The 11,350-nt window shown below is 41.0% G+C and overlaps 1 protein-coding gene across 2 annotated transcripts in view; it reads left to right on the forward strand.

Annotated features, from left to right (window-relative positions):
• Window positions 1-537, forward strand: part of NUBPL (NUBP iron-sulfur cluster assembly factor, mitochondrial) — a 29,977-nt gene extending 29,440 nt beyond the window's left edge. Inside the window, exon 11 of one of the 2 annotated variants that reach the window (XM_073639071.1) lies at window positions 206-534. In XM_073639071.1, coding sequence (XP_073495172.1) covers window positions 206-256 — 51 coding nt within the window. In that variant the 3' untranslated portion in view covers window positions 257-534. Of the gene's footprint in view, window positions 1-205 lie in introns of both variants that reach the window. The other variant, XM_073639072.1, reaches the window with a different exon arrangement.
• Window positions 538-11,350: the final 10,813 nt, after the last annotated feature.

Raw genomic sequence — 11,350 nt, forward strand, 5'->3', positions numbered from 1 at the left:
AGCCAGGACGATGGGAAGAGGATATCCAGTGCGGAGATGAACACTGGTCCCCATATTGTCTGCCATGAAAGACCAAGCTGCACACCGGACCCAGGATATATCCTTTTGCTAATCTCTACTTATAAAACTTTTTTTTTTTTTTTTTTTAATTTACTTGTAAAATTCTGTTTCTTGTTTCATTTTTATTTTTTTCTATTCATTGCAGGCTAAGGCATATATGGGTATTGCACAACAAATAATAAGAATCTCAAAATGAAGATGAAATGTCCACATAAAGGAAGATTATTTTTTCTCTAAAGACTAAAGTAAAGGTTTATCGGGAACCCAACAGGCAAGAAGCAGATGAAGACCAAGAACTAAGAAGAAGCATGTTTGTTCTATTGTGCTTTTATGAGTGATGCCCTCTCATGTACAATATATACGTTTTTGTCTTGGGCTAGTTGAAGTGTTTAATATACAGTGGTGTGAAGAAGTGTTTGCCCCCTTCCTTTTTTCTTTTAATAATAAAGACCTTCATTTATAAACTGTATTTTGTGTTCTCTTTGTCTAATATTTACATTTTGTTTTGTGATCTGAAACATTTAAGTGACAAACATGCAAAAGAATAAGAAATCAGGAAGGGGGCAAACACTTTTTCACACCACTGTATGTACTTATCCCAAGAAAATATGACATTTTCAGAAAATTCTATGTAATAAATGACACAGTATTTGCTTGTTATGATTGGATAAGGTGGTGCCTTGTGGTATAACTGTTTGCTAGGTAGACAAAAGGACAAAACCACAGATGCCAACTTTTCTACCATCTAGTGACGTTGGTGGACATAAGGTAGAAGGAAGGCAATAATTTATCAATATCAGTGTGCAAAAGGTATTTTAGGGGCAATTTATCATTCCTCTTGCAATCTTTTGGCTTATTTTGTGCAATTTTTCTACTGTTCTTTATTGTCTGGCATATTTATGCTGCTTTTCTGCTATTCTTTTCTGCCTTTGCACCATGCCTGCCATTTTCAGGTTTTGTCGGGCAAAATGGGCATGGTCTATATAATCAGTTTGAGTGCAATATGATTAAGAGTAAGGAAGCAGAAAACCTTTTTGTGACTTTTTAGGTATGACCGATGATTGCTGATAGTAAATTTTATTAAAATGAACAATTATTCTTGAGTATAGATCTTTTACTGACAAGAAGAGACCGCTAAACCTATATCCCTTTCTTTTAGATCTCTATGTAAGCTGTGCTCTCCTTACATTCTGTAACACTTAAGCATTTATATTTAACCCCTTCCCGCTGTGGCCAATTTCTTTTGTTTTATTTTCATTCCCCCCCCCTTCTTCCAAGAGCCATATTTTTATATCCACATAGTTGTTTTTTTGTGGGACGAGCTTTACTTTTGAATGACACCATTCATTTTACCACCTAGTGGACTGGGAAAACCTGAAAAAACGTGCAGTGAAATTGTGATTAAAAAAAACAACACAATTCTGTCATCATTTTTGGGAATTGTTTTTAGGTATATATTGTGTGGCAATATGATTCTCCTCCTCCATTACGGCGATGCCAAACTTGTCCAGTTTTTTTTTTATTCTAGCGGTGAAAAAAAATCAGAACTTTAAGAATTTTTTTTTTATTGTGTCTCCATTTTCCGAGAATCCGAACATTTTAATTTTTTTGGTCAATGGAGCTTTGTGACTGTTTATTTTTTGCGTAGCGAGGTAGCATTCTTATTGATACCATGTTGGGATAGATAATACATTTTGAGCTCTGTTTTTGGTCTTATTGCAGGGACCAAAAAGAATGCAATTTTGGTATTTTTAATTTTTTTCTGTTTACTGATCAGATTATTTTAATATTTTGATAGATTGGACTTTTCTGGACCCGGCAGTACTACATAATCATTTTTATTGAGGTAAAAGGGGGGTGATTTGAACTTTTATGTTTTTTTGTTTTTTTTTCATATTTATTAAAACTTTTTTTTTACTTTTCACTGTACTTATTAGGCTCCTTAGGGGAATTGAACTTGCGATCATCTGATCTCTTCTGCTGTACACAGCAATACTACAGTATTGCTGCATATAGCAAAAATCACAGTCTTCTTTGAAGCCCAGCTACAGGCTGGGAATCAGGGGAGCTCCGTAACGACAGGCATGGAGGTCTTCAACAGATCCCCGGCTGTCCTAGCAACCCATCCGTGCCCCGCGATCATGTCACAAGCGTGCCGATGGGCGAATAGAATGATGCGCACCCCTGCCAGTGCTTTGTTAATGCCGCTGTCAGAGACAGTGTCTGTTAGTGGCAGATGATGGCTGAATATCACAGCAATCATCTGCCAAAAAAGATGTGAGCTCGGATTCCAAGCCCATATCAAAGTCGGGGAGCCAGCATATGACTTAAATGTATGTCATGTATCGGTAAGGAGTTAAACAATTATACAGTGATAGAATATCAATAGGTTATTCCATCATTTTAAGACTAGCGATAAAAGGGCTAAATACCAATGCTGATTTTTTTTTCCCCCCTGGGTGAAGTGCAGTGTGGCCAATAAAATGCCATAATTCCATAATTTTTCTCGATATCTTTTTATTGAACCTTTCAAAGTAAAATTATAGATGCAGACACTATAGAATAGCAAGCAAATAACATAATCACACGTACAAGCACAGGATGTTAAAGTACATTTGCCACCTGGCTTTTGTTACCTAATCTTAGAGCAGCATAATGTAGAGGCAGAGACCCTGATTCCAGCGATGTATCATTTTCTGGACTGCCTAATGTCGTTTTTATAATATTATAACAGGAAATTATCTCTAGAGGACTAGTAAACCTGCCGCCACGTAGTCCTCCACATTCATGAGCTCAGTGTAAGCCTGCTCCCACCACTGATGGGCAGCTTTCTGTGTACATTATGCATAGGCAGAAAGTGGCCAATCAGTGGTAGGGGTGGGGTTATACACAGCTCAGTATTCAGAGGACTGGTAGATTTGTAGCAGAGAAAAACATTTTTTTTACAAACTGCAGCAAGCAGCCCAGTAATGACACATTAGCAGTTAACAAGAACAGTAGAGGTCAAGATAAGGTCTGGAAGACCAAGCAAATTTTCAGTGAGAACTGCTCGCAGGATTGCTAGAGAAGCAAATCAGAACCCCCACTTGACTGCAAAAGACCTTCAGAAAGATTTAGGAAACTCAAGTTGTGGTACATTGTTCTACTGTTCAGAGACACCTGCACAAATATGGCCTTCATGGAAGAGTCATCAGAAGAAAACCTCTCCTGCATCCTCACCATAAAATTCAGCTTCAGAAGGATGCAAAAAAAACATCTAAACAAGCCTGATGCATTTTGGAAACAAGTCCTGTGGACTGATGAGGTTAAAATAGAACTCTTTGGCCACAATGATCAGAGGTATGTGTGGAGAAAAAAGGGCACAGAATTTCAGGAAAAGAACATCTCGCCAACCATTAAGCATGGGGTTGGATCAATCATGCTTTGGGGTTGTGTTGCAGACAATGGCACGGGGAGTGAAGAATGGATTCAATGAAATTTTAACAAATTCTTGATGCAAACATTACACCATCTGTAAAAAAAAGCTGAAGTTGAAAAGCGGATGGCTTCTACAAATGGATAATGATCTTAAACACACGTCAAAATCCACAATAGACTACCTAAAAAAATGCAAGCTGAAGGTTTTACAATGGCCCTCACAGTTCCCTGGATCTGAACATCATTGAAAATCAGTGGTTAGACCTAAAAATAGCAGTGCATGCAAGACGACCCAGGAATCTCACAGAACTGGAAGAATTTTCTAAGGAAGAATTAATGAAAGACTTGTCTGGCTACCTACAAAAAGCGTTTACAAGCTGTGATACTTTCACAAAGGGGGTGTTACAGGGTGCCCAAACTTTTGCATCACCCCATTTTCCTTTTTGACATTTTTAAAATGTTAAAGATAAAAAAAAATATATATATATATATATATATATATATATATTTTTTTTTTTTTTTTATTTTTTTGTGCCTAAAATACAAAGAAAATGTGTCATCTTTAACTTTAAGCCTTTTAGAGATCCTTTCATCTTTACCTTTCTTAACTGTTCACAATAACAGTAATTTTGACCAGGGGTGCCCAAACTTTTACATGCCACTGTATGTGAAGTGATAAATCATCTTTTAACAACAAGGCAATTGATGTGAGGCATACAGGTAGGACTTTTTTCAGCAGTCTATAACCTCTATGCCCATATTAATAGTTTAGCTAGGTCAAATGTGGTGACAGATTCCCTTTAAAGCTTCATATGCATATAGTAGTCGTGCTGGTGGATCACATCCTGAACCTGTCCTGGTAATAACTGCAGATAGTATTCCAAAGAAGGGTCCTGATTGGAAGATTACAGCTGTTCACATAGATTGGCTTTATCTGTTGTCGAACTGGCCAGTCAACAACAGTCCTGATCAAAGACAATTGTTTGGGAGTTTTGAAGGCAGACCCATGAGGATCCGCTGATAATTTGAAAAAGTCTCTCTTCACGAATTACCTGTTTCAGATTCTGGATGTTTACTATAAACTCATGATCAAATTGTTATGAGGAGTAATGTCAGCCGAACCCACCGATATTGACTGGTTCAGCCATCACTCTAATGTGTATGGGGGCCCTGGACAACTGATTGTCAGAGAAGATGTTGATCGGCCATGTCCGATTTCGGACTGCCTATTGCTTTTGTCTCCTAGAGAAAACCGGAGCACTCAGTTGCTGTGTATGGGAGAGATGTCTGTTGGCTGAATGATGTGCCAGAGTTTCGTTTTGGCCAACAGCCATCTAATGTGTATGTGACTTAGGGTGCTTTCACATTGCGTTCTTTGGTCCCCTCAGGGCATACGTTAGAACTCCCCTGCAAAAAGGGACTCGGACGTATGCGCTGGTGGCGCCATAGACTGCAATGATGCAGACAGAGCAAATATGCTGTCACCGGTGTATCAGAGGTGACAGACAGTCGCCCTGCAGTTGGTTGCAGGAGATCTCTACGTTTGGAATTACAGACATCTTCTTAGATGAGAGGCTGTCTCTAGGACCTAGCGGCTACCTCCCTCTGGTAATTAGCTCCCTGGCCTGGGTGCATATATAGATGGTGTGTCTGAGAGGGAGGTGCCGGCTGTTTTCATTTCTCCCCCCGTTTGTCTACCCTTGTTGTCTGTAGAGTTTAGTGGAGATAGACGAGTGCTCATCTCCTCCCATCCCTAGCCTTATCCATACGCCAGGGAAAGATAGGGTGAGGCACGCGTGTAGCGATTGCTGAAGAGGCAATATAGGGACGGTGGTTGAGACAGGGTGACACTAGACCAGACTAGGAGGTCTCCACTTCCACTTTTGCCAAGTGTCTGGGCTCCCTTTCCCTCTGTGTTGCACTAAGTCTTTCCCACACCTGCCGTGACACGTGCGCTGTGATGTGCATCATTTTCGGGTGTCCACCTACAGGAGGCAGACACTCAGACGTAGAAGGCTGCGTCTGGGTGTCTGCCTCCTTTAGGCGTACACTACTGAAAATGATGCATGTCAGAGCGCGCGTTCCCTCTGCCGGCACCATTACAGTCTACGGCCCTCCCAGTGCATACGTCCGGATCCCATGTCCCAGAACGCTATTAACCTGCAGATATGGGGTTAAAATATACTAAAACTACAGATTAACCCCCTATCTGCATGTTTATAATGTTTTGGGACATGCCAGGTTTCCTTTAAGGTTGATGCATGATTTCAACCATACGATTGTTCCCTGAGGGAAAATTAGCAATGATCATTTTAGCCAACCCATGACATTAGGAAAAAAGTTGGCAAAGTTTACATTTTTATTCTACATGGTCTGATATCTCGAGTTCAAATCCCACCAAGGACAACAGCTGCAAGAAGTTTGTATGTTCTCCCCGTGTTTGTGTGGGTTTCCTCCGGGTTCTTCGGTTTCCTCCCACACTCCAAAGACATACTGATAGGGAATGTAGATTGTGAGCCCCAAAGGGGACAGTGCCCATAATGTCTGTAAAGCGCTGTGGAATTAATGGCGCTATATAAGTGAGTAAATAAATATTTAGCTTTTTTTCTTAAGATCCTTTAGCCACAGTATCATTGAACAGAACGAATGATTGTAGCAACCAATATGGCCCAAAATATGTATGGCGCCTCAGCAAAGCAATCGCTCACCAGAGATGGTTAGTTTAGTCATTATTAAACCATCCACCTACTTCTGTCTCATGTATATGACCACTTTGTTAATACTATTGCCAAAGCTTTAGTTTTTACAGGAGCCATTATAGATACCAATAGATTCCAGTGAATATGACAGGTGTCCCTTTTTTTCGGCTGGATTGGATAGCACAGCGTGTTGGATTACTCTGATCCTCAAATAACAATGGAGACCTGATGAAAAAGAAAACAGTCATGAAATCCAACTTGTAATTAAGGTTGTGATTTTAACAATGTGTTACCATTGTGAAATCTCAGAAGTTTACTGAGGATGGGATGTCTTTCTTCCGTGCACAGATCCTCGAATACACATTAGAGCAGCTTTGCATAGAACTTGGCTCTAAGACTGTAATCTGTTAAAAGCTTTGTACACTTTATTGAAAGTGACACAAAACTGTTAACCCAAAGTCCATTAAAGCATTAACAAAGGTAGCATTAAGGGCCGAAAAGAATCTAGATTCACATTGACATTAAGAGTTATTGAAAATTGTTCAGTGTTTGACCTTGGTGTGAATACTTGAAGGATTGTGTGTACTCTGATTCTGCGTTCAAACAGATACATCTATCATTGAGTTCCCTATATCAAGAACTGATGCTACAGCAATACTTAGAATCTGCAGAATACCTACACACAGTCTTATTTGATTATTCATCTTTAAGGTGAACTGCACAACTATCATGCAGTGTAAATGGGCTGCTGATCATCTGACAAACAAGCAAAACACTTGTTTCTTTGAGTGGAAGTACATTTTGTGTGAACAGAACTTGTGCTGCCAAGAACAATGGCCATGTATCCTCACTGAATGATCTATTACTGATCATTCAGTGTGTGTCCGAAGCCGGGCTGGCCTGTGTGAACAGGCGATTAAACAGCAAAAATGTTCCCGGTTGGACGTTGTATAACGCTGCACATTGCACAGTGTAAATGGACCTTTACTGACGCGTTTCTGCCTCTCAATAAGATTTCAATTGTCTCAAAATTTGTGGATCATAAATCTCCTCTGGCTTCAAGTAATCGACATCCAATTAATTTGGATACCTTCCAAAATTATTAAAAAAATCATAACTTTTACAGAAAATGTAATGCCTGACTGAGAGGTGTACTTATATAATCAATTAACCAGACTGAAATTAAAACCCACTAGTTTGGCAAATTCCATCAGCAAAGAGTTAGATCCACGTAAGAAACCTTGTTGAGTGGTGAGACTCAAGGTCCCCGATTCATTAAGACCGACAATTTTCTCACCTGTCCTGATGAGGGGGCCATGATGGAGTCAGAGGCCCCTAGTTCATGAAGAGATGCACACCTCTTTATGAATCTGGAGTGTCTGACAAGTGGCATGCGCCTCACTAGAAATCTCACTACATTCGGGGACTGGAGTGAGCTTTCTGGGGTATATAATGCCACAGCTCATCATTGAATTAGGCTAGCTGTGGCATCGCGCAGATTTGAACATATATGGATGGATTATGTTTTCCCTTTATCTATTAGATAAAGTATATTTAGGCGATCCCATCCACCTAAGTTCAATGGCTAGCAATAAGGCACTGGGTTCGGATGGACTCACAATAGCGCTATACAGTGGGGAAAAAAAGTATTTAGTCAGCCACCAATTGTGCAAGTTCTCCCACTTAAAAAGATAAGAGAGGCCTGTAATTGAGAGCATTTGGATGATCCAGAAGAGTATTGGGAGAATGTCATATGGTCAGATGAAGTCAAAGTAGAACTGTTTGGTAGAAACACAACTCGTCGTGTTTGGTGGAGAAAGAATGCTGAGTTGCATTCAAAGAACACCATACCTACTGTGAATCATAGGGGTGGCAACATCATGCTTTGGGGCTGTTTCTCTGCTAAGGGACCAGGACGACTGATCCGTGTACATGAAAGAATGAATGGGGCCATGTATCTTGAGATTTTGAGTACAAACCTCCTTCCATCAGCAAGGGCATTGAAGATGAAACGTGGCTGGGTCTTTCAGCATGACAATGATCCCAAGCACACCGCTGGGGCAACGAAGGAGTGGCTTTGTAAGAAGAATTTCAAGGTCCTGGAGTGGCCTTGCCAGTCTCTAAATCTAAACTCTATAGAAAATCTTTGGAGGGAGTTGAAAGTCTGTGTTGCCCAGCGACAGCCACAAAACATCACTGCTCTAGAGGAGATCTGCATGGAGGAATAGGCCAACATACCAGCAACAGTGTGTGCCAACCTTGTGAAGACTTACAGAAAACGTTTGACCCTTGTCATTGCTAACAAAGGATATATAACAAAGTATTGAGATGAACTTTTGTAATTGACCAAATACATTTTTTTTCAAATTTTGGTGTAAAATAAGTAATTTTGGTGTAAAATTTGTTTTCTCATTTTGTCTCTCATAGTTGAGGTCTACCTATGATGTCAATTACAGGCCTCTCTCGTCTTTTTAAGTGGGAGAACTTGCACAATTGGTGGCTGACTAAATACTTTTTTTCCCCACTGTATATGAAGCTTGGGGACATCATTTTAGCCCATCTATTACAACTGTCAGTTAGCCACCAAAGAGAGAATGTTTCTGAAGTCCATGCAAGAGGCAATTGTGGTAGTCCTTTCAAAACGGAAAGACTCCATTACAAGCCAAGTCCATGCCATTAGGATAAATAAACTAATCACCACAATGGTACACATGGACTAATTGGGATTTATGCGTGCTAGGTCCAAAAATATCAATATCTGCTGGTAACAGAGTGTAATGCTCTTTGGATGCCACTAAAGCATTCAACATCATTGAATGGGTATTTGTTTTGGTGATGCTACAAATGTTTTGTTCTGCACTCATAATTTATCTCTTTGATAAAACTGTTCTATGGAGAACCAAGGACTAGAGTAAAGGTTATAGGGTATATCTTCATTCTGGGTAGGGGTACACGACAGTGGTTCCTCTGCCTCACCTGCTCTTCTCATTGGCCTTACAGTTCTGGTGGTAATTATTACAAACCACCCTGAAATTAAATGGTTCCGCCAGAGGGAAGTCGAGCAGACAGTTTCAATTGATGCTGATGATACTCTGCTTTTCTTAGCGAACGCGTTGAAAACCCTATACGAATACAGTCATGGCCGAAAGCGTTGGCACCTTTTAAATTGTTCCAGAAAATGAAGTAAACTGCAGAATGATGTGCTTTACCAAAAAGCTCTATCTTGGTCTCATCTGTCCACAAGACGCTTTCCCAGAAAGATTTTGGCTTACTCGCGTACATTTTGGCAAACTGCAGTCTAGCTTTTTTATGTCCCTGTGTCAGCAGTGGGGTCCTCCTGGGTCTGCTGCCATAGTGTTTAATTTAATTCAAATGTCGACGGATAGTTCGCGCTGACACTGATGCACCCTGAGCCTGCAGGACGGCTTGAATTTCTTTGTAACTTGACTGGGACTGCTTATCCACCATCTAGACTATCCTGCGTTGCAACCTTTCATCAATTTTTCTCTGTCGTCCACGTGCTGGAATATTAGCTACAGTGCAATGGTTTGTAAACTTCTTGATTATGTTGCGTACCATAAACAAAATAACATCAAGATCTCTGGAGATTGACTTGTAATTTTGAGATTGTGAACATTTTTCAACAATTTTGGTTCTCAAGTCCTCAGACAGTTCTCTTCTCCTCTTTCTGTTCTCCATGCTTAGTGTGGCACACAGAGACACACAATGCAAAGATTGAGTCAACTTCTCCCCTTTTTATCTGGTTTCAGGTGTGATTTCATATTGCCCACACCGGTCACTTGCCACAGGTGAGTTAGAACTTGCACCACATGCTTGAAACAGAGTTGTTTACCAATAATATTGGAAAGATGCCAACAATTTTGTCCTCCCCATTTTTGGGGTTTTGTGTGAAATTATGTCCAATTTGTCTTTTATTTTTCTCTGTTTTTTTTGTGTTGTTCCAAGACACACAAAGGAAATAAACACGTGTATAGCAAAACATGTGTAATTGCAAACATTTTCAGGGAGAAATACTTCATTTTCTGGAACAATTTCAATGTGCCAACACTGTATATGGAGGTTATTGAGAAGTTTGGCCAATACTGTGGGTTAGTTAATAACTGGTCTAAATTGGTCTTGCTCCAAGTGGAATTTAGAGATAACATACTACATAATAATGCCAGGTCAAGACTGCAAGTATTCTCCGAACTTAAATATCTGCTGATAAATGTAACCATGAAGGTAGCAGACTATGAGAGACTGAACCTTAAGCTTATTATTAGAAAGTTCAGTTGCAAGCTAGAATCATGGGCTACGTTGCCTTTCTTGGTAGTTGGGCATACAGACTTGGTTAAAATGGTTTGGATGCCCCAAATGCTATATGTTGTAAAAAAAAAAATCACCCACATAGATACTCCTGCGATACTTCTTTAAAATCAATGGCCCCTTTATGAAACTGATTTGGGTGAGGCAGATTCCATGCATTAAACTTGAGACAGTAAGGCTAAGTTCCTCCGATGAGTATTGTGTGAGTTTTTGATGTAGCAGATTGTAACGGGTCTGGGAGGTGGAACCTCTGTGCAACTATACAAGGGGGCAGTCCATGTAAGGAAGCGGGTGGCTCCCAGGGAAGACGGGCAGGTTGTCACGGCAAGTGACAGGGACAGTCTCTGGGTAAAAGGACGGGTACTCACGGCAAGTGACAGGGACAGTCTCTGGGTAGAAGGACAGCAGGCAGGTGGCTGGTGAGCGCTCCCAGGTGAGCGGGCGAGAGTCTCTGGACGGGCAGGTGGTCACGGCAAGTGGCGGCAGAGCCTCCAGGTAGGCTAGCAGACAGGTAGCAGATGAGCGCTCCCAGGTGAGCAGGCGAGAGTCTCTGGACAGGCAGGTGGTCACGGCAAGTGACGGCGGAGCCTCCAGGTAGGCTAGCAGGCAGGTAGCAGATGAGCGCTCCCAGGTGAGCGAGCAGGCTGGTCCATAGACAGACTGACAGGTGTAGGAAAGCAGACCGTCGGACCGCAGGCTTGCAAGCAGGTAAACGGATATCAGGCAGGTATCAAGCAGGAATCAGGCAGGTAACAGGCAGGAATCCGGCAGGTGACTGGCAGGTAACAATCAGGAATCTGGCAGGTGACTAGCTGGTAACTGGTAACGGGACCTGAGGGCTGAAGTAG

This window comes from Phyllobates terribilis, unplaced genomic scaffold (assembly GCF_046119375.1).
Source record: "Phyllobates terribilis strain yellow unplaced genomic scaffold, ASM4611937v1 Scaffold_7__3_contigs__length_470593459, whole genome shotgun sequence".
Classification (NCBI taxonomy): Eukaryota; Metazoa; Chordata; class Amphibia; order Anura; family Dendrobatidae; genus Phyllobates; species Phyllobates terribilis.